The sequence below is a fragment of the Gallinula chloropus genome (assembly GCF_964237585.1).
Source record: "Gallinula chloropus genome assembly, chromosome: 1".
In the NCBI taxonomy this organism is placed as follows: Eukaryota; Metazoa; Chordata; class Aves; order Gruiformes; family Rallidae; genus Gallinula; species Gallinula chloropus.
This window is the reverse complement of record NC_140085.1, coordinates 64,361,679-64,387,779: the sequence shown is the minus strand read 5'-3', so window position 1 is coordinate 64,387,779 and position 26,101 is coordinate 64,361,679. Positions and strand designations below refer to the sequence as shown.

The 26,101-nt window shown below is 40.7% G+C and overlaps 1 protein-coding gene across 1 annotated transcript in view; it reads left to right on the top strand.

Moving 5' to 3' along the window:
* The window catches only part of TPH2 (tryptophan hydroxylase 2), a gene marked incomplete at both ends in the record, with an annotated part of 50,449 nt that extends 25,037 nt beyond the window's left edge, over nucleotides 1-25,412 (top strand). The window contains 3 exons of the mRNA XM_084262557.1: nucleotides 17,531-17,626; nucleotides 25,017-25,150; nucleotides 25,238-25,412. Coding sequence (XP_084118683.1) covers nucleotides 17,531-17,626; nucleotides 25,017-25,150; nucleotides 25,238-25,412 — 405 coding nt within the window. The remainder of the gene's footprint in view (nucleotides 1-17,530; nucleotides 17,627-25,016; nucleotides 25,151-25,237) is intronic.
* Nucleotides 25,413-26,101: the final 689 nt, after the last annotated feature.

Here is a 26,101-nt window from a genome sequence, read left to right as displayed (position 1 = left end):
CTCATCCTCTCATTTGAGTCTGGTAATCAGATTAGGGCAAGGAGAAAGGAACAGCTTCTGCTCCTTTTAAAACTTAATCATTCTTACCATGAGAATGGAATATAGAAAGAACTGAAAGACTGAGTTTACAGTGGTTTTTTTAGTGATGCTGTTTCCTTTACAATGTTTTAAGAGAGTAGGAAAGAGGGAAGACACAAAACCAAATGACTGAGAGGTTTTGTTTCTTTTTTTTTTTTTTTGCTTGTAGCTTGGTATAATGGAGCTACTAGTTGAGGAAATACAATACTGGCCATGCATATCTAGGTGCTAATTATTATCATCATCATTAATGTCTTGTGCTACTCTGTGTGACTTTCTAAAAATGCTTTTGAGTTGATTTTTCAAGCATGCCTGGTCTCTCTACTTTCACATAGCACAAAAATAAACAAAGACTGTCTTTTCTGCTTACTTATCAAATCATAAACTGTAGGGAGGACTTGACATGAGGTGTTTTCAACTAATTTATGTAATATATCATTTACAACACATTTAACAGCACATAACATAAGGTTTTGTCAGGAAAATTGTACCAAAAAATATACCTTGGTTTGTGTTTCAGTATTACCTTGTAATTTGTGGACTTGGAAGTCAGAGAGCAGCTGTCTTTGTAAAGCTGCAAGTTGATAAGCAGGATCCTGTCTCTCTTGCTAATGGCTGAAATGACTCCCAGCTGCTGTCGAGCTGTTTCAGTGCAGCTCAAGTTGTCCCTTCATCAGGCAGTGTGTATGGGATGTGTTTGTGTATATAAAATTCAGTGGGGCACCTTAACTGGTGGTTCAGAAAAGAGGAGGTTATCAGAGTGTCTGTGGTTTGTCTCCCTGTGAGCCTTCCCAATAATTTGGTCATTAGGGAGTAATTAGTCACACTAAATTTGTTCCACTTGTTTCCTATTGGAAACTGTATTCAAACCTTCAGTTCTCTAGGACTGTAAAATTGTCACCTTTTCATCTTTCTTGATAATATTTGTTCTGGTATTTTAACAGCCTGGGAGAGTAGAAATCAAGAAATTTCTCTTGGTTTTGCTGTTCTTTATGTAGAAAAACACAATAGTGAATTGCTTTTGAATTTGAAGGAATTGTGTGTGATGAAAACTTGCAAATGCATTTCAGGGTTGCTATGGATCTAAACGTTTTACTATGCCGGGATGATGACTGAGGCCAATGGCTCATTCCTAAAGCTGAATTTAATTTACCTGTGTAGGTATCACAAACAAAATATTTTAAAGATATATGCTGGGATTAAAACCACATTTAGAACCGCCTCTCTGGGAGAAGTCAGTGCTAGAGCTTACTTGCTTGTCTTCTGTTAGGATCTGTGTTGTCTGGTCTTGTTGGCTTCACTCTGGTTCTTTTCCCACGCTGAACAACGAGCAGATAATTCAGGATCATTACACGTTACGTTTGCTGAGGAGACAACTGGAATGGAAGAAACAGGAGCATTAGAGATAAAGACTGAGTTGCATTTGGTAACTTAGGGTGGATGCAGTATTCATGGTCTCACTAGATGGAGCAGACTGTTGCAGTCTCTCATCTTCGCAAACAACGGATTAGATTTCCCAGAGGCGCTATTTGGTAGCGCTGGGCCGTAAGTACAGCTTGTGAACTGGATTACTGTCTTCCTCCATGAATGAACAAAAGGAACTGAGAGGATAACTATGAAAATATTTGAGATTTCAAACATTCCCATTGTGCATCTGAAAAATCAGGACTGCTTGCGCGTTTCTCATTTATGGTTGCGAAATGATAGACAGTGATCTGAGCGCTGTGATAAGGCTGCGAGCTGCTCCCCTGCTGAAGCTATTCTGCCATGTAAAAATAATGACATATTGGCCAACTGAAACCTGGTATTATAGCACAAGTGCTACGGTGTTCACTGAGCATGTTGAAGTTTAACATTCAGATCTCTGCTCATTGTTCTTCCTGTATCCCAATCACATGCCATGATTGTGTGATGAATGCCAGGAGTGAGCACGGTCGGTACCATTAAGTCTGGTGGTGACATAATGGAGTTGCTTGTGGAGGGGTTGCTTCCAGCTACTCCTGTAGTTAATGAGTAGAGGAGCTGCAGGATGAAGAGCTGGGAGTGAATAGGATTTAAGAACTGCTTGAGTAAATTTTGGTGGACTTACGAGAAACATCTGAAGTTATTCTGATTTGGGATGGGTTGTCAGGGAAGATGAGCCAATTCCCAGGGTAAAAGCTAGGACTATAAAGTTGAAATCAGCTATGACAGATCACTATAGCCAGACATCATCTGCCATACAGCATGAGACTGGGAATGCTGCAATCTGTATTGTTCACTGGGAGAGTGCCTGGGCCGTGTTCCTCTTCCTGACTTTGACAGGCAAAACCACCTGTACTTGGATGTATTTGGAATTTGCCCAGGTGCAAAACCTGAAACTGATACAAGTAGCAGAAGGGAAAGCGGGTGAAACCTTGTGGCTTTCTGAATCATTACAAAGTTGTACAGGTCTGTTTGACTCAGGAGAGAAAGATAATTTACTGATGGATTGCTTTCCTTGTATTGGTGAGGTATTGCTGGGCTCGCTGACTGCTTTTCTAAAAGCATGTCCCAATTTGTGACTCGCTCTTCATAATGTTCCAAAGGAATTAATGAGAGGTAATGGTTGCCATTTGTTAAGGGTTTCTTTCAGCACTACTTTTTGATAAAGTTGCTGAAGCACTGATGTTAAATCCTTCCTCCAGTATACATAATCAAAGAGATGAGCAGAAAAGATAGTGCATATAACACAGAACCAGGCTAAAGGGGGAAAAAGCTTCTAGATTCTGGGGATCAATATTTAATACTTTAGAATACTGCAGTGTTCACCTGCAGTGTGATTTCATGGTCATCATGTCAGAGATTCATGGCACGAGAATGAAATCTCAGCAGTGATACCTAACTAGCTTGGTAGCTCAAAACCAAATGGCTCTGTGCTTTATAAAAATAAGCTAGCACTCCAGAGAAGTTACTACAGGGAGAATTTGAAGACTTCTGTTGCTGAAATGGGAGAAAATGCTCAACGTTTTCTGCAGGAATTGTGAGAGTTTTGTGAGGCCTTTGTTCTGGGTTTGGAGAGAGTCTGTTTCCAGGTTTGGATCTGTAAGAATGCTGTGCTGGTCCTGTCACGTGCCTGGTGCCCAAGTACAGTCATAAATAGCTACTTAGGAGGAATGCAAGAGCAGGTCAAGCATCTCTGATTCTTTTCAAATGTTTTTCAAGTTTCTGATCACTGAGAAACTTGGGAAGCTCTCGAGCCAAATGTGATTTCTGTGTATTTAATTGTCCTGAATAGATCTCTGCCCAGAGACACCTGTTTATCTTTGAAGACAAATAAATTTTTAGTACCTGCAGTAACTTTGGCAAAGAGCTCTATGGCTTAACTAGTCACTGTCCAGTGAACTATCTCCTTCTGTTGTTTTTGACCGGATTCCTACTAGCTCCTTTGTGTTTGAAGAGCAACCAATCAAATCATCCCTGTAAACTTTCTCTGTGTCACCATGACTTTGCAGAACTGTCTCATTTTCTCCCTTAGTTGTCTCCTTTTCTGGATTGAAAATCAATTGTTTGTTTAGCTATTAGTCATGTGGAAGATGCTCTGTAACTTTGAGCATGTTATTCCTTCCCTGAACCTTTTCCACCTTTCCATCTAGAACTGGGGGGAGGGGTGTGGGGGGAAAGAGAGAGAGGCTGTCACAATCATCATGCAAGGGAGCAGGGTAAACAAGCAGTTTGAACCCTAATCTGAGTTTTGGTTAAGAACAGCACTACAGAGTTAAGCCAATTTTGGTTGTGCTTGCTATAGGAGGGGAAGGCTTTTGTATGGTCAGAAGAGTAGACCTGATGATGTAGAGCTGACATGGTTTGTTGCTTAGGGACGGGAGAAATGGGCTGCATCCAGGAGCAGGAGGGAAGTAGAGTTCAGTGGATCCATCTTTATTTGTCAGCCAGCATCACTATTTAGGGATACAAGTCCCTGCGGTTTCTGATCAGCAGAAGGTACAAAGGGGTGATTCTGCTACTGCAAATTCTGTGAGGGCACAGGAGAAGTAATTTAGATGGTGAAGAAATGACTGCAGTGAAGGGGGAAGCTGAGCTACTGGTGGTGGAATTGTGGAATTGTGATGATTTTTTTTTTCATTTATAGAGGGTGGTATAAAATAGTGGTTTCAAAGCTTTTTAAGTACCAAACTCCTGCATTAACTAGTTTCTAGGCTAAGTAGGTCAACATGGGATGTGGCACATCTGGAAATGAAACATTTTGTGCTTTGTACTGTGCCATGCAAAATTAAGAACGTGAATGAGGGCTCACCTGTTGCTGTGAGGGTACCTGCTTGCTCAGGTCATGAGAGGATGTCAGGTTGCCCCAACAGACAAAATTTTGTACTCAGGAATAAGTAGAAGTAGTGGTTTTCTATGACATGCTTATGTGTTTGTATGCTTGGGCCCAGCCCTGTAATGAGGAAGCTAGATGCAAGAGGGAACTAATTTGACTTAATTGGGAGCAGGGAAGGAATTAGAAATTTCTCTGTAGAAACAGCATAGCTCCTTCTAGACGGGATGCAGTTTATGAAGATCAAGCCCTAAGCAGTTAGAAACGCTGAAGAAAAATCCTCTAATAAAATAACAAATTACAGCCAGACACTGGATTTGTTTTTATTTCTTGTAGTATTATGTTTCCAAAAGTGGTTAGATCATAATCTGTGAGGTTACTGAACTTCTAATGCAAATTTACATGTACACAAGTAATACGTTTTGACATATAGGTTAACAAGAGAATGGTGCAAATTTCACACAGCACTGGCTTGCTAATTACGTTTGCTTATTTTCAGAAGCAATTTCATTTTCATTAAGAAATTGCAGATTCTGCAATAGTTGTCTTTGCTGCTAGTTCAATAGCTCACATGCTGAACGTGGGCTCTGCTGCAACAGTAATGAAAACGAGCATCAAAGAAAGAGCTCAGGAAGAACTCGTGGGGTTTAGGAGTACAAGCAAGTGGCAAGCATCTACCATATCGGTGTTGGATTCAGTTGAGATAGACTGAGGAATAAGTGGAAGGAGTCTATAAATTTTGATGGGGTTTTTTTTGCCTGTTTGTTTTCTCTTTTGACCTAGAGCAGGAAATGCATTGGCAAAGAAAGAGGCATGAAGTGTTTTTTGTAGGGCGTATGTAACTGGGACAAAAGAAAGGACCCAGCACAAGCTTTCAGTGAGCAGTAACAACATAGTTGTTTTGGGTAGTAACTACAAACTACATGAATAAGAGTTTGAATAAAGAAAATGGTGGGGGAAAAAAAGCAGAAGGAAAGTTCAGAGTATCTTGCTGCTGCTCTTCCCAACTGCCTCTGTCCTTCACTGATAGACCGAAGGAAAGGGATAATCCTAGGCTCTGCATAGGTATCATTCATCGTGTCCCATCACTATGCCCATTGTATTTTGTTCCCAGCACATACCTGTGACATTCAGCTGCAGAATTCATTCATCTGCCATCCGGAACTGTGCAGGGCTTATGCTGCTAAAGCTTTATTTCTATGCTGTAGTATGTCCCATATGACATTAAGAACTATTCTCAGAGGAATACATAGGTGTCAAAGCAAATTAACAATGTAAATTGTATAATGCTCCTTGCTTTTTCTATTGCAGTTGGGTATTTTTGCTTAAATTGGTAAGGCTCTGTAACACAGAGCGGTTGTTGAATCGTTTGTACAGGACGTGAAGATCCTCTGACGGCAGCACACAGCTATATGGGGTGCACAGGTGGGGAGGTTGGCTTTAACCATGCTTCCCATGGAGCCAGAGCAGGTGAGGAATGCTGTGTGAAAAATGTTTCGATGGCTGCAGACGGGGCTTTCTTGGGAGCAGATCCCTGAACGCAGCTGCTGGGTCATGTGGCTGGGATGGGGCGGGCCAGCTCCAAGTACCCCTTGCTTAGGGATCTCTGCTGCAGGGTGCTGTGCTACCATGGCTGTGACCCTGCACGCCCGTCCCTCCTTTCAGGGGTCAGTGGGCCCAGCTGGGGAAGAAAGCCAGGAGGTTCTGAGTTCAGGCAGGAGCCAAACCAGTTATGCTTAATGAAGAAAGTCCTCAAACCCTCTGCTTATCTTTTTATTGTCTGGAATATTTCAGTAAATAATTTTGCTTCCAGAAGGGATGTTCATACATGTAGCTGCTGTGCATTACCCAAACACTGTCTTTTTATGGAAAGAGTCTTAAAATTCTGTACAGAACTGAAAAGATCCAAACTTAATATTCACAACTGTGCACTAATGTGAGTGGTTTTAAATAGTGTCTCAAGGACTGAATGTATCACATGTGTTCAGTCTGATTCTCTCACCCAGCTTGTTACTGGGTATTTTCTTTGTATGCTCAGACAAAAGTAGGGAACTAAGACAAAATACGAGCGGTATCCATAAAGAGCTAACTATGCCTAGGGCTTAATCACTTAATGCTGCAGCTCTGGAAGTACTTCTTGTGCCTGTCGTCATCCTTCTATCAAATGGCATCAAAGTGCTGGATGGAATATGGTTCCATCAATTTTTAATTGAGATATTTTTGGGTGATCTACCATAACGATTTTGTGAGTATAGCTTAATTATATATTTATAGGTCCAAGTCTGACACCGCAGAAGGCCAAGGGGAGGTTTGCCATTGCTTTCAGTGAGTTTAGGTTTGTGTGCTAAATACTACCTTCATTTCCATGCATGCAGCCTCCTAAAAGTCAATATGGTTGTACACATGCAAATGAAGGTAGGATTTGCTGCTGTAGATTTAATGTTAATCTTTTACTTGCCAAAACTTTCTATTTGGGTATTTGGGTTTCTGCAGGGAAAGAATGGACTCCAGAGGATGTGTGTTTTTTTCAGTTGTGTCTCATTCTCTGCTCACGTGCTACAGCTTGCAATGAATTCTGTTAGCTACTCCTTAGTGCTGGCATGCTGCCTGGTGCTACTGTCTAAAGGATTTTTTGATTTGTTGATGATTTTGGAAAGCTAAAGCAAATATTCTAAACCTGAGAGACTGCTGAAGACCAAGAAAAGTTTATGAAGGGCATTGTGTGTGTTAAGTTTGGTTGTTTCATTTTGATTCCAGCTGTGGCTGATGTTGTCTTAGTGCAAGACCACAGGATGTCAACATGATGGTACCATTTCAGGCACAGATTGAACCTCCCCCCTGCCCCGCCCCTTATCAATCTGTTTATTAGGTTTGCATTCATTTTGGGACTTTGCTTTTGCATCAGACCAGTTTTGACAAGATAACCCTGTTCCAGTTAGCATCTGCAAGCTTTATATTTTCTTTACATTATAGAGAACTACTGCTCTACACTGTGCTGGTGCCACCTCCCCTTGAGTACTGGGTGCAGTTTTGGGCACCACAGTACAGGAGTGACACAAAAATATTGGAGTGTCCAGAGGAAGGCAACAAGGATGGTGAAGGGTCTGGGGGGGAAGGCTTATGAGGAGAGGCTGAAGTCCCTTGATTTGTTCAGCCTGGAGAAGAGGAGGCTGAGGGGAGACTTCACTGCAGTCTATGGCTTCCTGATGAGGGGCAGCAAAGAGGGCAGGTGCCAATCTCCTCTCTTTGGTGACCAGTGATAGAACCTGAGGGAACAGCATGAAGCTGCAACTGAGGAGGTTTAGGTTGGACATTAGGAAGGGGTTCTTTTCTGAGATGGTGGTTGGGCACTGGCACAGGCTCCTCAGGGAAGTGGTCACAGCACGGAGCTTGGCTGAGTTCAAGAAGCATCTGGACGATGCTCTCAGTGCCATGCTCTGACTTGTCTGGCCCTTTGTGGAGCCAGGAGTTAGACTTGATTTTCCTTATGTGTCCCTTCTAACTCAGGAGATTCTGTGCTTCTATGATTATATTCCTACTGATTATTGTTGTGGCATTGATAAAGATGGTGTCTACTAATAGTGCTAGATAAAGCAGTTTGAGAGCTTTTTCAAGACGTTCTGGGAAGAGTGGAGTGGGTACTCCAAAATTATGCTTTTATCCCCATAAAACATATTGCTATTTTTCTAAAGGTTTTTCTTCCTTCTGTTGAATTAGTAGGCTCTAATTGTTCATAGTTATATAATTGGACTGTATAAAAATAGCTAAAATTATAGTTTAATGAGACATTTTACATTTCTAGAATGTAAACACCTTAATAGGATGAATTTTTCAACTTGGACTAAACATACTGGTTTATGGACAAATGCACATTTTACATCTGCAATGAATTTAGGACCTATTTGAGCACAGAAATCTTGCACATCAGTGGGAACCTGTTCACTAGTGACTATTTCATAGTAATCTTCATGTTTGATAAGTCACTCCTGGACCTCAGCCACTGTAATTTCCTTGAACTTTGGTACAGTGAAGAGCTGTGATTTCTCTGCTTACAGGCTTTTGGTCAGTGTAACTTTTTTTTAACCTCACTGAATACATGTTCATATGATTTTCTTTTGTGTTTACAGACTTGTGGCAGGTAACTCAGTGGTGACACAGTTGACTGCTGTGTGCTTATGGTAGTTTCATTTTACGTGCCCTTACTGGTGAAAATCAGGGAGCTACAAGGAGATGCTCAACTATACTTGGAAAAGATTTTGTTTGGGGTTGTAAAAAACATACTAAATTTGGACATATTTTTAGTAGCAAAATTAATAGATATTTAAAATTCCCTGAGCTACTTTTCTTCTTTGATCTGTCTGTCAACTTGACATGAATAGAACTTACACTTTTGTGCTGATGCCTACTATCTTTTTTTGGTATTTTTTGTGAGGCAGGTTAAGCAAATGCATTAACAGCCACAAAAGCTTTTGGGAGTCCCTTTGCATTTATGTGATTAAAAGAACATAGGCTTTAAATGCAGTGTTGCTGTTGGAAACTATGATGTTTGAAAACAAGTCTTAGGTAGTGAAATCAGTTTTCAGTAAATAGATTCAGGGAGTTAATTTTCTTTCTCAAATGTTTAGAAAGCTAGTGTGGGTGTGTTTTTTGGAAAGAAGTCCTACCACTTTTTGCTCCTCCAAAATAAATTTGGAGAAATAGCACACTTTTTTTTCCCTTAAAATAAGAATTTTAAAACTTTGCTGGCCACTTGTCCCTGTCTCTTCAATGTGTTTCTGCCCCCACAATTTCAGGGCTTGTGAAAGCTCTGAGATCCTTCCAGGCCCAGGAGGCAGCTCCTCTTTCTGAAGACAGGACTTCCTCTCAGGAGATACATTAAGACTTTTGCTGCTGACCATATACACACAAACCTCATATCCCTCCTCGGCTAAAATGTCATGGGAGGCACCTTGGCTCTTCTGCATCACTCCCTGCAGTACAGTTGCCATAATGGGGAATTGACCTGTCAATTGGGTGGGTTACTGCTCCAGGGAATGGCATTGTGAGAAGCACCACGTGCCTGGTGTCTCCCCCAAGGGAATGCCTGGCAGGGAGGATGTTGTGGGTCTGTCTCTGGGCTGGCCATAGATAATTGTTCAAGAGGCCTTGCAGCTGGCAGTAGTTCATGTTGACAGTGGACAGTAAGTCACTGACAGTGGATAAGTCAGTAAACTCTGCTTATAAAAGAAGGATTGCCTGTACTGTGGTTTGTTGCTGCACCTTTGCTTCTTGTTAATCTGTAGATTTACTTTACCAATGTTTGAAGGGCTTCTCCCTGCAGAAGTGGAAGAGGCTCCAGTGCCAGTCTTCCCCTTGTACAGTTTCCTTAGAGCGCTGCAGCATGTTATAGAGATTCTGGCTCCCCAGCCTGAAGAGGTTTTCTTGGTATTTCAAGGGAGTGTTGCAAATTTATGCCTTCTCTGCTGAGTCTCCTTCTTAACATGCTTGCTGGGGAGTGGAAGCTGGGCTTTTTAAAGAAGGGGAAACTCTGTTGGATGAGTGCTGAGGTCTCCAGATAATTGTGGGAAAGAGGTCCTGGGGACCAGGCTAGACTTTTGTAGAGATACTTACTCTGGATGCCAGAGGAAGGTAAGTGCCTGAGGTGCTTCTTGTTGGTTCTCTGGGTATTCTAAGCAATGCAGTTCACAATTGGTGCAACAGTCCTAGGGTTGATGACTCTCTATAAAATGAGAATGCTAAACGAGGACAGCTAAATGATCTCTTGTATGTGTATTTGTTCCAAACTCTGCTCTCTCTTGGGTCATGCTAACCTGTCAGTGTTCAAGGCCCTGGCCCTTTGCTAGAGGAGTCATATTCTCCAAGCTGTAACCTAAGCCACAGTGCTGTGGGAGCACTTCTGGGATGCCAGCCCTTACCCACGTAGTGTATAGAAATCAGGAATGTTCTTGATTTGATAAGTTCTGGTTTGGTTTTTTTTTTACACAAAGTCCTCATTTGAAAGAGTAGCAGGACAAAGATCTGGAAAGTAGGAATGGCAGAACCCTAAAGACAGACCCTGCTTGCAGCCTGTGAGTGGTTGTGGTGGATTGAGTGTGTCAGATGAGGCAGCAGAGACTGCAGAGTGTAGCTGGGCAACAGTGACATATATTTCCTCAGCTTTTAAGACTTTATTTTTAGCTTGACTACCAGAGAACCCCATCTCTTGGATTCCCAGCTAACATGTTTAAAGACTTGACTGTGCCTCTTAACTGTGTGAAAGCTCTAGATAGCTGAAATTTAAAGCAACAACTTGGAAAAGAAATGAGGAAATACTCACTTCAGCTACCGAAGGGAGCGCTGAACATGAATTCACGTTGCATGTTGTAAAATAAAGTGGAAAGGGAATGGCTCATTATTGCACATCATTTGTTCTTAATAACTCCATATGAAATTAATAAACCTGAAAACCTCAGGTTTTAGGAGTTGTTCTAGATAAGAGTCAAATGATAGGGAAGGGGAAATAGGAAGGGTAAAGCATTAGGGCTTCGATGCCTTATGTTTAACAAATGATCTAAGCAGCAGTTCATAGTTTCTGTGGTCTCATCTCTTTAGCTGCATATTAAGCTCCAGCACTGTTAGTTAATTGTGTTGAAAAAACTACGAGTTCTTTTTCTGACAGTGTTGAGCAAGTTGAGGCAAGTGTGCTTTTGTGGGACTGATTTTTTTTTTTCCCCCCATAATCTCTGTGTCCCCTAACTTTGGTGAAAATTCCTGCCTTGCTGGGAAACACCAGTCTTTTACACAGAAACACTTTCTCTTTAAGTGTTGAGGTTCCTGATTCTGCAGCTCCAAGGGTTTCCAAGGTTTTCAACTGAGATAAAATGAGAAGGGGTAGACAGATACCATCTTTGTGCAGAGCAAGCCTAAACTCAGATTATTTAGGAGTAATTTGAGTATGGAGTGGAATATCCAGTGTCTCCAACTCTGTGGGGACTAACTTCTTTTGGAGTGGCAACAGCAGCAGGAAGATCCTGGAAGTGCTTCATCCTCCGTTCTCTCTGCCTGCTCTTAGAGTAGCAAGAAGTCCTCCTTCAGGTGAGAATTAACAACAGAAAGACACGTTCTCCAAGAGACACAAAAGTATCAGTAGGAATGTCCTCCAGATCTTATGCCTGAAGATGGATTACACCTACAAGGTAGGCAACTGCCTGCCATTGGCTTGTCTTGCCTGGCGTCCCCAGGTGTGGAAGGTATAGAGTTGCCTCCTTACTGATGCCACTGTAGCATTGCATTGCTTGAGCCACGTTTTCTGCCTCTTTACAAACTCTTGATGGTAATTTTATTTTGGTTACCCTTATGAGTTTTTCTCCAGAAAGTCCTGAACAAAGAAACCTACCATTGCAGCCTATTCACAAGGGATTAGGGCCCACTGTGCTCCCTACAGTGTGTGCTTTCACTGAGCATGCAGAGCCTCTGCGTTAGAGGAATTTGCATCTAGTGCTACAGTGTGCTATGGCTGTCAACAGAAATGTGAAGGCTGGTGTGCGCCTATCCCCGAGCGCTCTAATGAGCAGCACCACATCTACTCAAACTTCTGTTTATAAAGAGATTGTTCCAAGCATTCACCCTTAATGAAAGGCCTGAATGCAAAGCAGACAGATGAGAGGAAAAGGAGAATATTGTTAAATATATACACTTTGAAATCCCCGAAGGAAACCTCATTTCAGTGAGCCTAAATACATTTCAAAGTGGCAGACTAAACAAAATACTGGAAGAAGGTAACTCTGAAAAATTAAACTTTGTTTTCTTATTTAGAAATGCTGTTGGCTGTGAATAGGGTCACTGCCTTTGTTGGAGGTAGTCGAATCATCTATAATGAAAGACTTAGCCATTGAATTTTACTTCTTTTCTGCTTTTGATCTATTCACAAGCTCATCATGAGATTTATTTGTTGTTCAGAAATCTCCCTGCATTTCTACTCAATAACGTTCCCGCATGAATAGCTGTCAAATAGCCAGTATTGCTTGATGCCTGGACTCCAACATCGGGCTGTACTGGCTAGTTGCCTGGGTTACCTGTGTTATATCTATCTGTTTCTTGTAGCAGAGCGTTCCTGATACTACTCAACAGACTGTGAATTTTGAATAATTCAGTAAAATGAGAAATGCCAGCTGTTTTCTTGGTGACTATTGATATCTTTGAGACTGAAAAATAAGCAACTATTCACAACTTTATTTGTGCCAGCTCTGAATGAAGAAGGCAAGCACAGAGTCACTGATACCTCTGAGTCAATCCACATTTGCTTGCACTATGAGCAACTTTTATGGAGGGGTAGGGGAAGAGAACATCTTTACCTCATTAATTCTTAGGATTAATTTCTAACAATGGGATTTTTGGAAGTTTTTCAGTTGTATATTACTGTCTTCTTACAAGATAATTACAGATGCATGAGAGATTTAATCTCTAGGTGAATAATTTTAGAGCTAAAATATCGAAGGTCTCCTAAAGAAAAAGAAATTAATCGTTGCATATTGTGAAAATATCACACACATCTGAATTAGGAGTAATCCATTCAGCTATCCTTTGAAATAATAAATCCAGTAGAAAGAATGTAAAGATGTTTACTTGAGGATATTTATTTGGCACTAGGCTTGCAATTATTTACACACGTTTGTAGTAGTATTGTCGTCAGTGCAACTAATTTTATATCTCTGTAAAATGATTGTGCTTCTACATGTCAGCTTGGGGCTGTAGCCCCATCTCGTTAGCAGTTCCTGTAGTGATGAATATTCCTGTTCACGTGCTGGTGTGGCAGTCGTGCAGCTACTCAATCTCTCCTTCTTCCACCTTGTGACAGGGAGGGCAAGAGAATCAGCTCCTGACATGGCTGGTGTTCTCAGGATTCATTCTGACATCTTTACAAGGTACTTTTAGAGAACAGATAAAATCTCATGTTATACATCATGCTGAAAATTGCCAAGTGAACACAAATATTGGTCTCTAAGCATCAGAAAACTAAGCGAAGTGGAATGGCTTGAAAGGCCTTTTTATGGACAAGTCAGATTTTGAAGTACTGACTCTGTGACATTAGCACCCAGCACCCTGCACAAATTCTTTCAACAGATCCCAGGAGAGAAATTCCCAAATGCAAAGTGATGTGATGTAAGAAGGGATTTTCAAAGCCTTAGAAACGAGTCATATGAGGAGAGTTGAGCTTATCAGACCTTTTCCCTGCCTTTGAAAATTTCTAAATACCCTTGAACAATGATACTTTTTTTTATTAGCTGGCATAGCTGTCACTGATTCTGTTTCGTTTTCTTTTGGTAGTCCTGTTCACAATGCAGGACCAGTGCCTGAACATGAAGAACAGACAGTGTGTTTACCCTGAAGGACAGGCATGGTATTTGCCAGGGCTTCATCTGTTCTATATCTTTCCTGTCAGTAGTAAGATAACTGATCTGACTCTTCCAATTGCACACATACTGGGCCAGACCAGCGAGCCCAGTATCTTGTCTCTGGCAAATTGTGGACATCTGGGGCACAGCGTAGGTCTAAAGCCATATGGTGTTGATGTTTGCCTGGTATTCTGCTTTAGTTGCCAGTGACTTTTGATTCAGGGACTCTGAAGGAAGAGGTCTGGTATGTTAGTAATTAGTAGCCCTTGATAGGATTTTATTTCAGGGATCTGTTTAATAATTTTTGAACGCATGTAGATGGTGTTTCATGATCATGACTGTAAACTATCTTTTATATATTTCAGTAAATAAAAGAAATAAATTTAAATCATATCCTACTATCCTAGTCTTGATGGTTACACTGATGCTGCTTGGCTTTAAAACTAGTTTTGATCCTTCATTTGGCACTTTGATTCTTCATCTTATTTTGCTGATTTGGGTAAGGGAGCAGCATTTTAGTGGAAGGCTTTTCAAGAACTGCAGAATTTTATACAATGTGGAAAGGCACTTTTCCTACTTCAAGGGCCTACCTATAGGTTGTAGCAAAGCCACACTTCACCCCAAAGATAAGGTGGAACTGGAAGTAGAGGGAGATGACAGGACATAGCTTGTGTAGGAGCCATGTATTTGGTTCCACAGGCTGGGGAGTATGCTGGGGACAGGGTCCAAGATTTGAAATCAGAACACGCCGTGCCCTCACTCGTGTTTGTGTTCATTGGTCTACACATAACAAGACAATCTGCTCTTTACTTTCAGGTGAGGCTTAAAAAAATTCAACAGCCATTTCTTTGTTCAGGCATTCCCACTCCAGTGCAGTTATCCTGTATATGGCATAAAGCACCACAGTTAGTATAGTTTGCCATACAAAGGTAAGCATATAGCAGGTATTTCTGCATCTGGGCTGTACAAAGTGGTTCTATATAGTTAATATTTATCCTCCTGACCAGCATGGTTCGATGCTTGTAGACTTGGGAGCACAGCTTGTCGGAGCAGCATCTGCCTGTCTCCGAGTGGGAGGGGGGGAAAATCATGTATTGCTGACTAATGATCTGAAGATGGCAGCATTGTGTGAGCTATCTCATTGCCTTAGCTCGCAAATACAGACACTGGAGTTGCATATGGCGCATTTATATATATATATATATATATAAATCTCTTTATTTGAAGGACTTTTCTTAATGCTCCAGCTTAATACCATAAGTTAGTGGTAGGCAGATGTATTTTATCATTTGGTCACTTTGGATGCTTTTTATTTGTTAGTATATACTGAGAGTGCAGGTCTTATCAAAACTGAAGATGGGCTTTCATCAGGAAGTGTAGGCTCGTAAATATGACTCCCATTATTATTGTTATTATTAAAAATATCTGTGTTTGCTGTCTGTCCATCAAAGAGGAAGTGTAATCAAGGTCTCCCTCTGTCTTGTGAGCACCTTACCTGCTCCCTCTGGGCAGCATGGATTCCTCTCTCCTGTGGTAGTGATCTGTCTCAGCCTTTTGTTTCTTCCTTCCCCATGAGTCCATATCCTCATGGAATTGGGAAGCGTTCCTTCCACTAGCCTTATAGATTGCTGCATGGGCATTCTCCTGGCAGCAACAGAACAAGTGTTGGTCCTTCCTAACATGGGAAAGGTCTACAGTGAAGGTGTCCCGTGCATGGTGACAAAGTCATATCTACTCTTACAGATCTGTAACAGACAAAGAGCAACCCCCTCTGTTTTAAGCTGTTGGTGGCTTTAAGAATTAAAATAATTGTGATCACTGTGTTTTTTCAGGGATCCAGACCTGCTGTGTGTCTGTCAGGATGTTCAAGTTCAGAACGTAAGATCTGATGGGCTCTTTTAAGAGAGTTGAGGGGGAGGGAGCAAATTCAAAGCTGTTAGTGGGATTTAAGTGTGAACCTGAGTGGTTCATGTTTGACAGTGGCAGCAGGGGCAGAGCCAGGACTGTAGACCCCTGAAGATTTTTCTGGCAAAATATTTAGGCAGGGAAGCCAAGTTTGTACTCTTTCTGATGGTAGGTCTCAGTTTCATTCAACTGCTACTGTGATGCCTTTGTCATTTTGTGTTATCCAATTGTTTGTTCCTGAGACATCTTTTTTGGAAACTGGCTGTCTGGACCTTCTAAGTGGTAACATCAGCTCATTACGTTTAATGAAAAAAAATATTACAGCTTGGCTTATCTGAGCCAAAGCCAGGGGTGGAACTTTGATTATTATTTTTTTGTTTCACAATGTTGTGCTTTCACATCTTGTGGACATCTTTGCCTTTGACTGCTATGATGAAATCTGACTCAAGACATTTGAAGTCACTGCAACCTTTCCTTCTTCCCAGCTGACTTAGCAGGTTTGGATCAGACACGGGGCTCATGTTTTTATTCTTTTTTATTACACCCTTCTACATAGTGCCATGCTGCATGAATCACCAGCTCTACAGGAATTTTTATGAGAGGCAGAGAAATGAATCATTTCTCAATTTCTAAACATTTCTTGAATTTAGGAGAGCGGTTAATTTCTGCTCTTTTGCGTTTTAGCCTGGAAAAATTGGGGTTAAAGGATGGAAAAAGATTGTGTTAGGATCCATTCTCAAGTTATTCAGAAAAGCATTAAGATTTAGTACCAAATATTGGATTGTTTCTTATCTGAAGTGCATGTTTCCTGTGAAGACATGTAAACCTGTTAGGTTCAGAGGACTTATGTCCCTTTGCACAAAAACTTAAATTGTCAGCTGTGTCTGTGTGTCTGTATGAACACATGTGCAGTATTTCTGTATAAGTCAGAAGTCAACTTAAAACCTTCATATATAAAAGTAGCTACTAGCTTAATCTCGTCTGTTTGACCTAACATCAAAAAGCAATCTTGATGTGTCATAGCCAAACCAAACTACAGCACAATGCCACAGGAGCAGAGGTGACCTTTGCATACAGAGGCCAGTGGGCTGGCTATCCGTGCTTCTTACAGTCCTCCAGTAAGAGGTTTACGTTGTTGGGTGGATATGATGAAGTTAGCTACAGTGCTGTTAAACTGAATCAGCACATATCTCTCTCACAGCTTCCCATCAGTTTTACAGCTCAGATGTGTTACCTGATGGAATGTAGGCCTAGAGGGCAATTGGTAACCGATTGGTCAAGTGAACACATTTGACTGACTGTAATTTGCTTTCTGTAATTTGAGAAGCCAAGTGGCATGTTAATTCTTCATTTAGGATGGGTGAAGACTAAGGCCTCTGCTCAAGAAGGCTCTTAAGCACATCCATATTAAGTAAGTTAATTTTAACTCAAGACAGCATTTAAATAGGGCCAGTCTTTAAAGTGGCATCAGCTTGAGCTTACAGCTCAAGTTCCTAGACTGGCAGACCAACTACCTTGTAGGATTTTATTTTAAGGCACCTCATTTATTTCAGAAACTTTCAAAAATCTCTGCAGATTACTATCAGTGCCTTTGATACCTAAATGAATTTCCTTGCCTGTTCCTAATTGGTCATTCCTGTGAAGTGCTCGAGTGCCCAGGAAAAAAAAAAGCAGAATTTCACATTTTTGTGCAAAGCTCCCTTACTGCAGAACATGACATTTAATGCACTTAGCAGTAATAACATACTTTATCCAAATTTCTATTAAAAACATGAAATTCTGAAGTGGGACAATCAACTGAATGAGGTGCCGTTTATCATCACTGTAGTGCCGGTTTGCAGCTACTCTGTATGTATCTGTGCATCTGTTTATTTTACAGTGCTATTTTTTTACGATTGAATTTGGCCTTTGCAAGCAAGAAGGACAACTACGTGCTTATGGGGCAGGACTTCTGTCTTCTATTGGTGAATTGAAGGTATGTGCCCTTAGCAGAATCCCCTTTCTTTTAATCTTAACAAAATAATACTTGGATGTAAATATTTTGAATTTCAAATAGCTGTTAAAGTTCTCAAGATAAAAAAAAAGAGCTTAGTTTGAAATATCAGCTGGCACTTGAAGCGTGAAATGGATCTGTAAGGACCAAAGTACCCAAGCAGCTATAAAGTACAAAACTTACTTCTGTCTGAATTTGTATTTCTTGTAAAAGGAGGTTCATAAGTTCTAACAGGTAGGAGTGCCTTGGGCTCTGAAAGCTTTATTCAGAAGAAAACCATCCATTTTTAATACACACAAAAAAATTTCGTTTTGAAATCACACACGATTCTACTTTAAGCAATCCCATGTATTTCAATGGGTTCATTATTAACATTAAAAGAACAACTTATATTAAGGTCTTCATTCAGGAGATTAATCATATATACATTAAGGAATGCATATAAACTCATGCTAGACTTGAAGACTAGACTCATGCTAGACTAGACTCATGCTAGACTTGCCTATGTGACAGTTGCATAGAGCCTTATTCTTATAAAGGTGAAAGTGTTTAACCTTGCACAGTGTGAATAGTTGTGGTGGGTTGCTTATTGCCTCTTGTTATGCCTTGAAAATAGAGGGAAGATGTAATAGGTATTTTGTCACAAGTGTAATATTTGGGGACATAATGCGTCCCTCTTGGCAAGATGGGAGGGAAGGGGAAGGAGAGTGGGGAATACTATGTTCTGAGGCCCAAATTAACTCTTAGTGGCTTTTCAGGTAAACATTTGGGTTTAGAAAGCATTTACAGAGCAGTATTTACACATTGTTCTGCAATATATCTGCTGTTTATTTGCATTCAAACATCTTCCCACCCTCCTGGGCCGGATTTCAGCAAACTACCTGGCACATTAATAGAAGTATCTCAGTTTCTTTTTGCTGTTTTGTTTCCCCTGTAACTGAGAGCATTCATGGTGAAGCTCATTAGTCAAATTGCTATTCTTTCATTAGTAGGAAAAAAGGTCAAAGAAAATTACTTTCTGCAATATTTTTTTCTTTGATTGCATTACAGTTGCTCTAAGCTCCTTGCATACTTCAGGGCAGAAGCATTCTGTATCAGCCTGGCAACATTTTATTGCCACAGAGTGAAGGTAGTTAAACACAAAGAGATGAGCATGTCACAGAATCACAAGGTTGGAAAAGACCTTTGAGATCATCAAGTCCAACTAATCCCATCCTAAGCTAAACCATATCCCTAAGTACCTCATCTACCCTTTTTTTAAACACATCCAGGGAAGGTGACTCAACCACCTCCCTGGGTAGCCTGGTCTAGGCCCTGACAACTCTTTCAGTAAAATTTTTTTTCTAATGTCTAGTCTAAACCTGCCCTGGCACAGCTTCATGCCATTCCCCCTTGTCCTATCTCCTGTCACCTGGCTGAAGAGGCCATCACCCACCTCTCTACAACCTCCCTTCAGGTAGTTGTAGGTGGCGATAAGATCTCCCCTCAGCCCCTTCTTCTCCAAGCTGAACAGCCCCAGCTCCCTCAGCTGTTCCTCATATGGTGTCCCACTTGTTCTCTGGCCCAACAACATTCATTGCTGAGCTGTAAGCTGTGTGCAGGATTCTGCAGAGAATCGGCCCTTCTATTTAAACTAACAGTTACGGTCATTAGGTGATGACCCTGAAAACGCCTATCACATCATTTACAACATCTAAGGGCATAAAAATAAGGAAATGAATAGTCAAGAACATCATAAATCTTCTACCATCAATGTCATAAACAAACACATTACTCTTGTCAAGTGTGCGTATTTTGTTACCACATGTTTGTGATCCCAAATCTGTGTCCCTCACTTGGCAATCATATCAGAGTGTAAATGCAAAGAATAATCCTTTCGAAAAGCAACAGTAAAAATTAAATAATGGGCACATTAATGGACTATATTGATCTGCTTCAAAGGTACAGCCATATATCATAATAATTTTGCCATAAATCAATAATATTATACACTTTTCTATTACACTACATATATATATTTCATAGATGTGAAGCCAGAAGGGACTATTATATCATCTGATTTGACCTCTTGTGTATCATAAGCTATTAAATTTCACCAGATCTTGCATATAGTGAGCATAGGGACTTAAGTTAGACATTTCAGTCACTGAGAGACTAAGCACTTGTGCACAGAACAGCACCATACCACAAATAGCCATAGTCCTCAGGAAGGAACTGATAAGGTAAAAAATGTCTGGAAAGTCTTTGTCAGAGTGTGCTTCAGGGTAGAAAAGAAGGCAAAACACAAGGGAAAATACTGCAAAAAAACCTACTAAGTTTTCTGCTCATCTGACCATGGGAGAAGCGCTTTCTAGATCAGAAACCTGTAAATGAGTGTGCTGCTTCCCAAGAAGATGCACCAGGCAGGCACACAGCCTTGCATCAAACCATCGCCAGTCTCTGATGTTTCCTGGGAGAGCAACCTCCCTTGCCTCTGCCTTTATCTCCTAGCACCTACCATGAGGGAAAATGTCTTCCTTGACCCAAAGGTGTCTGAAAGATAATACTGGCATAATAGACTGTAGTTGAGATCCTAATGATATCAATATCCTGATTGCTACTGAAGGGCTAATGGACGGCAGCAATTGCTCCGAAAATGAAGAGAACAATACCGGCTATTTCTGTGGTGAGCAGGGATGAATAGGAGACTCAGATTGCATGGCCAAGAAGTCTGACCCTCATGTGTGCAACCCCCATACATCTCACAGGAGTCAGAGTGAAGAAGACCTTTCAGAAATAACTACTGCTGTTCTTAAGGCAATGGTAATTGTGGGCCCACAGTCCTTTCTATAAAGAAGTTCAAGTACTTATTTATCTTTGTCACTAGGAAGATAGATCTCCTTTCACTGTTGAATTTTCCTACCTTGACTTTATTGGCATTTAATATTAATATTCCATTGTCAGCAAGAAGAAAAGCCTTTCTCCAGCTGCCCTCCCTATCAGCTCACTTTTCAATGCAACAGTATTCACAGGAAGCACAACAGTGGCTAATATAATCTATTAATTTCTAGAAATTTCTGGAAACAAATGAGTTGCACTATTTGCAGGGTGGAAGTTGCTAGCAGTGTTTGGGCATGTAGTTTCAGATGAGTGAATGGCTTGTTCAGTCATCCCTGTTTCTACATTACACTGCTCCACTGTGCAAATCTGGTCAATAGCATTAGCCAGAAAAGCACTAAAAACGCTAGAGAAATGTGGGCACCAATTTCCTTCAGGTTTTTTCCCACTCAGTATTTAGACTTCGGATTTCAAATACTGAGAAACTCAACTCCTGATGTGCATGCTATGGAAGCATCAAGTGGGGGAAAAAAAGTAAAAGCACAACAAAATAAGGAGAAAGAGAAGATTAAAAATGAAGCCTGGGGGGAAAGGAATAATATGGTAAGTAGTTATAAAATGTTCTGCCTAATATAGTCAGGTTAACTCTAGCTAACGCTACACAGTATATATTTGGGGCTTAGAGATAAGGCAGAAATAATGTACATTTCAATTATTAAAACTATTTCTAAAAGGCAGTTCAAATGTCTTTGGAAACTTTAATTCATTTGCTCTGTATGATGCTCTCTTGAACCCCTTCATTAAAGGAGTCTCCTATCAACTTCAGTTGGCTGTAGATCAAGTCTTATATCCTTTATATGCTTCTCTATTTAACGGAGGTAGACTTCCAATCCTTCTGTATAGATTTTTAAAGTCAAGTACAATATCCAGTCATGTTTTGTTTTAATGATAGTTAATGTTAAGAATAGGCAAGATTAACCTTTATAACCAAAAAGATTCAAATGCATGTTTTGGTTCTGTTTTCTGAAGAGGGTGAAGATGATGGAGAATACAACATCTGGATTTTAGATACTCATTTTAGTGCTATTTTGAAATAGAGACTCTTTTTCAATTTCTCTAAACAGTATAGAAAATTATATAATTATATAATTAATTTATTATATAAAATTATATAACTGATAACGTAAAAAAAATCCTGGTAAAATTGGGTTCCAAATCTGAAGATAAGCAGAAAAACATTTAAGAGCAGGTTTTCCAAGGCTCTCTGTTCTTCCACAGAATAACAAGGCAATAAAATAAATACTGGCACGCAGGCGACTTCTCACCTGTGTTCTTATTCTGCCCTCACATACTCCTCAGACAGAGCAGTATTTATAACTCACTTCAAGTTTTCCCCTTGCTAACTGAAGATTCTGCTTTTGGGGTTTTTTTACCTTTTTTTTGGGTTTTTTTGGTGAAACTGGAGAGTGCCAAGTTGTGTTATTGCACCCTGTTTTTTATACTCATAGGAGAAATTACAGGACCAACCCTTTTTTTCATGTGTCAGTGATAGTGGCCACTTAGGAAATGATTCATGATTGCTCAGTGTAAATGTCTGGTGCCATCTGAGTAGCCCCAGTATATCTGACTGTTCTGCTACTCCAGAGATGTGTATGAATGGGACCCCAGAGACCATTACCACTAGTCCACGAGATGGTAAGATGTTCTATTTGGCTTGAAGCTTTTGCCCATGTGATTGTTAGCTGTGACATCTTATTGGAAGTAGATAACTGAAGAGGTTTCTAAGGAAGAAATCCATATTGGATGCTTAGTCATTTGAGTTCACTGAAGAACTGACTGTCCAACCAAAACACGCGTGGATAGCACTCACTGCAGTAAATCCAGGCCTGAGCTTTCTCACTAAAGTTTTTCATTCAGATCCTGCACTTTGTAATGTTGAGAGTGCCACAGGCCAACATTTTAGAGCAAAAAAACATTTCTGAAAAACACTGCAGTTAGGTTTTCAGTGTCCTGACCATGCTAGTTTGCACTGGACAAGTCTGTCTGAGGGTTTGTCTGCAGGCTGTTTAGTAGCTGCCCTCTGGCATCACTGGTGTCAGCATGTCTGCTCAGTGGTAGATGTTACAGGTGTCAGGCTGCAGAATTTGAAAACACCATTTAGATTTGCAAAGATGGTTCTCCTTGCTTTGGGAACTTGACCCAAGAGCCAAAAGACTGTATGCTAGAAGGGAGGTAGGTGTTTCATGTGTGAATTCATCAGAATTTAGGCACTCTGTTCCCAAAGTGCAGCCCCAAGAATAACTGATCAGTCGTCACCTAAACTTGAAGGCATATCTGAATTCCCTCTGTTTCCAAGTTGTGTGTTTCGTGGTGCCCACAAATCCCAGTCTCTGCAGAGCTGCTTTGAGAACCAGCACTTCTGCTCATATGTAAACTAATCTGGGATCCAGAAAGTAAGAGACATTTCATACAGATAATCTGAGGAGAATAAGCAGAAAGGCTTTCTTGGGGGACATCCTCTGTGATAAAGAAGTAGCTTTAGCTCCTCCTTAAACTCTCCCCTTTTATAAAATTAGGGGTTCATGATTAGGGCAGTTGTTCATGATGTAGGAACCACAGGCTGAACCCCTTCTTGCCTTGGACAGCTTCAGTCACAAGGAGTGGACCTGTCCCAGCAAAGGGCATTAGGTAGTAGAGGAGGAGAGGACAACACTGTCACCATTTCTGATGAAGCAGTCACAGTACAGGAGAAAATCCATGAGCCAGAGGTACATCTACTGATGTAGTTCCTAAGAAGAAGCCACTAGCATTGCTCTCTTGATTCCCTGCACAGTGAACCCCTGCTTCATTCAACCTACTCAGAGTTTTAAAACTTCATGGTCTCGACATTTGAGGCACCAGGGCTCACGTGGAAGTACAAAGGCACCTTAAGAGTAGATGTTTTTATCTATAGTTCACATCCCAGGGAGGCTATTATAATTCCCAGTCAAGAAAAACAAATTCAGTTCGATAGCAGGAGGTAAATGCCTAAATTTACAGGCACTCAACCACATCCTGGCTCTGCAAGGGGACAGTGACAACAAGGATACATACAAAGGTCACATAAGGTGAGACTGTTCCTGCAATCCATTCAGAAGAAGATTCAGGTTAAGATTGGACCATTTTTGATTTTTGTTTTGAAACCTGTTTTAGCTGATGACTGGCTAGAAACAGCAAATCTTGTGAGAAAAGAAATCCATGTACTAAAGTTAATTCCCTGACATTTTAAGATTCTGTGAGTTAATTTTTCATGTATTTATTTTTGGAGAGAGAGGAGGTGGGAGGAAGAGGTTCTTGTTCCAGTTTTGTGTCTCGTTATTTGGAAACGGCAGGTTGAGAGCTAGAGTGATATTTTCAGAGCCTTTCACGTGGATTTCCGAATGAGGATAATAAGCAAGAGCTCAGATAAAAGGCGTGGTGAATACCTTAAGGTTAATACCTTAAGAATGTCTACGCAGAAAGTAAGTCAAGAAATAAGAGGCACCTTCATACGTCAGGGATCTCCTTGCTCCCTGATGTTCCTCTGGGCTTTTCATGCACATCTTCGCTATGTATAGATATTAGGGGACAAAGAAGTTTGGAAGTTGATCTGAATATGCTCTCCTTCCTTACCTTGTACTTCTTTACAGGGCACTGAGAATGAAAATACCTGTGCTCTAAAAGTTAAGGTAGATCCAAAATCTAGCACTAGGGGAGCTAGAAAGAGATTGTGTTGGAAGATGCCTCAGTTCCCGATTTTCGGCTTTGATTTCCAGTTCTGAACCATCTGTGTGCCCTTTCTAGGGGCTTGTATCAGTCACATGAGGAGAATGTCTTATTGGAAATCTCTTCCCTGGGAAGTAGCAGTTGATGTGTCTGCCCAGTGTCTGCTCCACACTGATCTGTGCCTGCTCATCTAGTTAATTTTCCTTGTGGTACTATGCGGAGCGTTATTGCTCAGGTGTACATGGCAGAAGGATAATGCCTTTCATCAGCACGCAATAAATGGGCATTATTTGATGGCTTTTCAGATAGATTGTTTCATCCTTAAAGTCACTGTCAGCAAAATAGTGTATGATTTTGACCTGAAAATGTAAAGCGTGGATTATATGAATGGTATGGCCAGACTCACTTCAGCCACCAAGATGGCGATCGATTCTGCCAGTTAAGTGACATTTTGGGGACATAGATATTTGTAGTTGTATAGGTAATTTTTTCAGAACTGGCTATTTGATGATTTTCCTCTTTCCAGCTAAAGATTTAGGTCTGTATGCCAGGTCTGTATGCCTATGTGTGAAGTGCATTTCTAATCTCAGTATTATTTTAATACTTTAAAAAAAAAATCTTCCATAAAAAGAGCTTTTTTAAGTAACAAATGGTTTATTCTGTTCAAACTGAAAAAAACACTAGATGTAAAACAAGAGAGGCTGCCAAGTAGTAAGAAGCATGCAGCATGGCAACGTAAAAGCTGTATATACCAACAGATACACAGCAGTATGAAAATACAGTTTAACAGGTCCTGTGGTGTGTTTTGCAGCATGCTCTCTCTGACAAGGCGAATGTGAAAACATTTGATCCAAAGACAACCTGTTTGCAAGAATGCCTTATCACTACTTTCCAGGAAGCTTACTTTGTTTCAGAAAGTTTTGAAGAAGCCAAAGAGAAGATGAGGTATGTTTATTTCCCTTGACTCAAAAAATCTAATTTTCTCTTTAACGGTTCAAATAAAAAAGGTGTTAATTTTCTTCTTTCTTTCAGGGATTTTGCCAAATCAATCAATCGCCCCTTCTCTGTGTATTTCAACCCATATACGCAAAGCATTGAGATTCTGAAAGATACCAGGAGTATAGAAAATGTCGTCCAGGACCTCCGCAGCGATCTAAACACTGTATGTGATGCCTTAAGCAAAATGAACAGATACCTGGGGATTTGATAGGCGTGGCACCGTGACTTTCTGTCAGCTGCTCTTTCTGTAGCCAGTCCAGTAACATCACGTGACACGGCTAACTTCCCAAACCCATCAGTTCTCCCTTCACGGCTTGGCCTGTGGCTTGCGTCGTTGTGTAGTTCTGTCTAATTGTGACGTGCAGACAAACCAAGGCAGTGCTGATTTGTAAATGCAACGTGGACTGTGGCAGAATATAGTAATCAGTTGCTCCACACAATGTCATCTACACCTAACGCCATTAAAAACTTGCCTGGTGATGGTTTGGTTTCCATAAGATGATTCACTTCAGCGTGTGAGAAACGATGTTGCAGATTTCACTAAATCTGAGTTTATTTCTTTATAATCCCTTTCTTCCCATAAGAATCTAGAAAAAAAGCCCAAACCAATTGTATGCAACTTTTTAATTTTCTTTGCAAAAGAATCTGTATTTCCTTCTGTTGTGGTGAAGACAATGTTTTGCCCATATATCTGTAACAGAACTTACTGAGTGTCTCTTGTGACTGAACAATACAATTTATATCCCAGTGCTGAGATCGGGAAGGCTGTGTGTCAGTGCTAAAAGGTCTGTGGAGATTGCAGATGATGAGGACTCACAACTGACAAATGTTCAATGTGGCTGAGTAATTGCAATGCAATAAACAAACCCAAAACACCCCAAACTTTGACAGTTCACC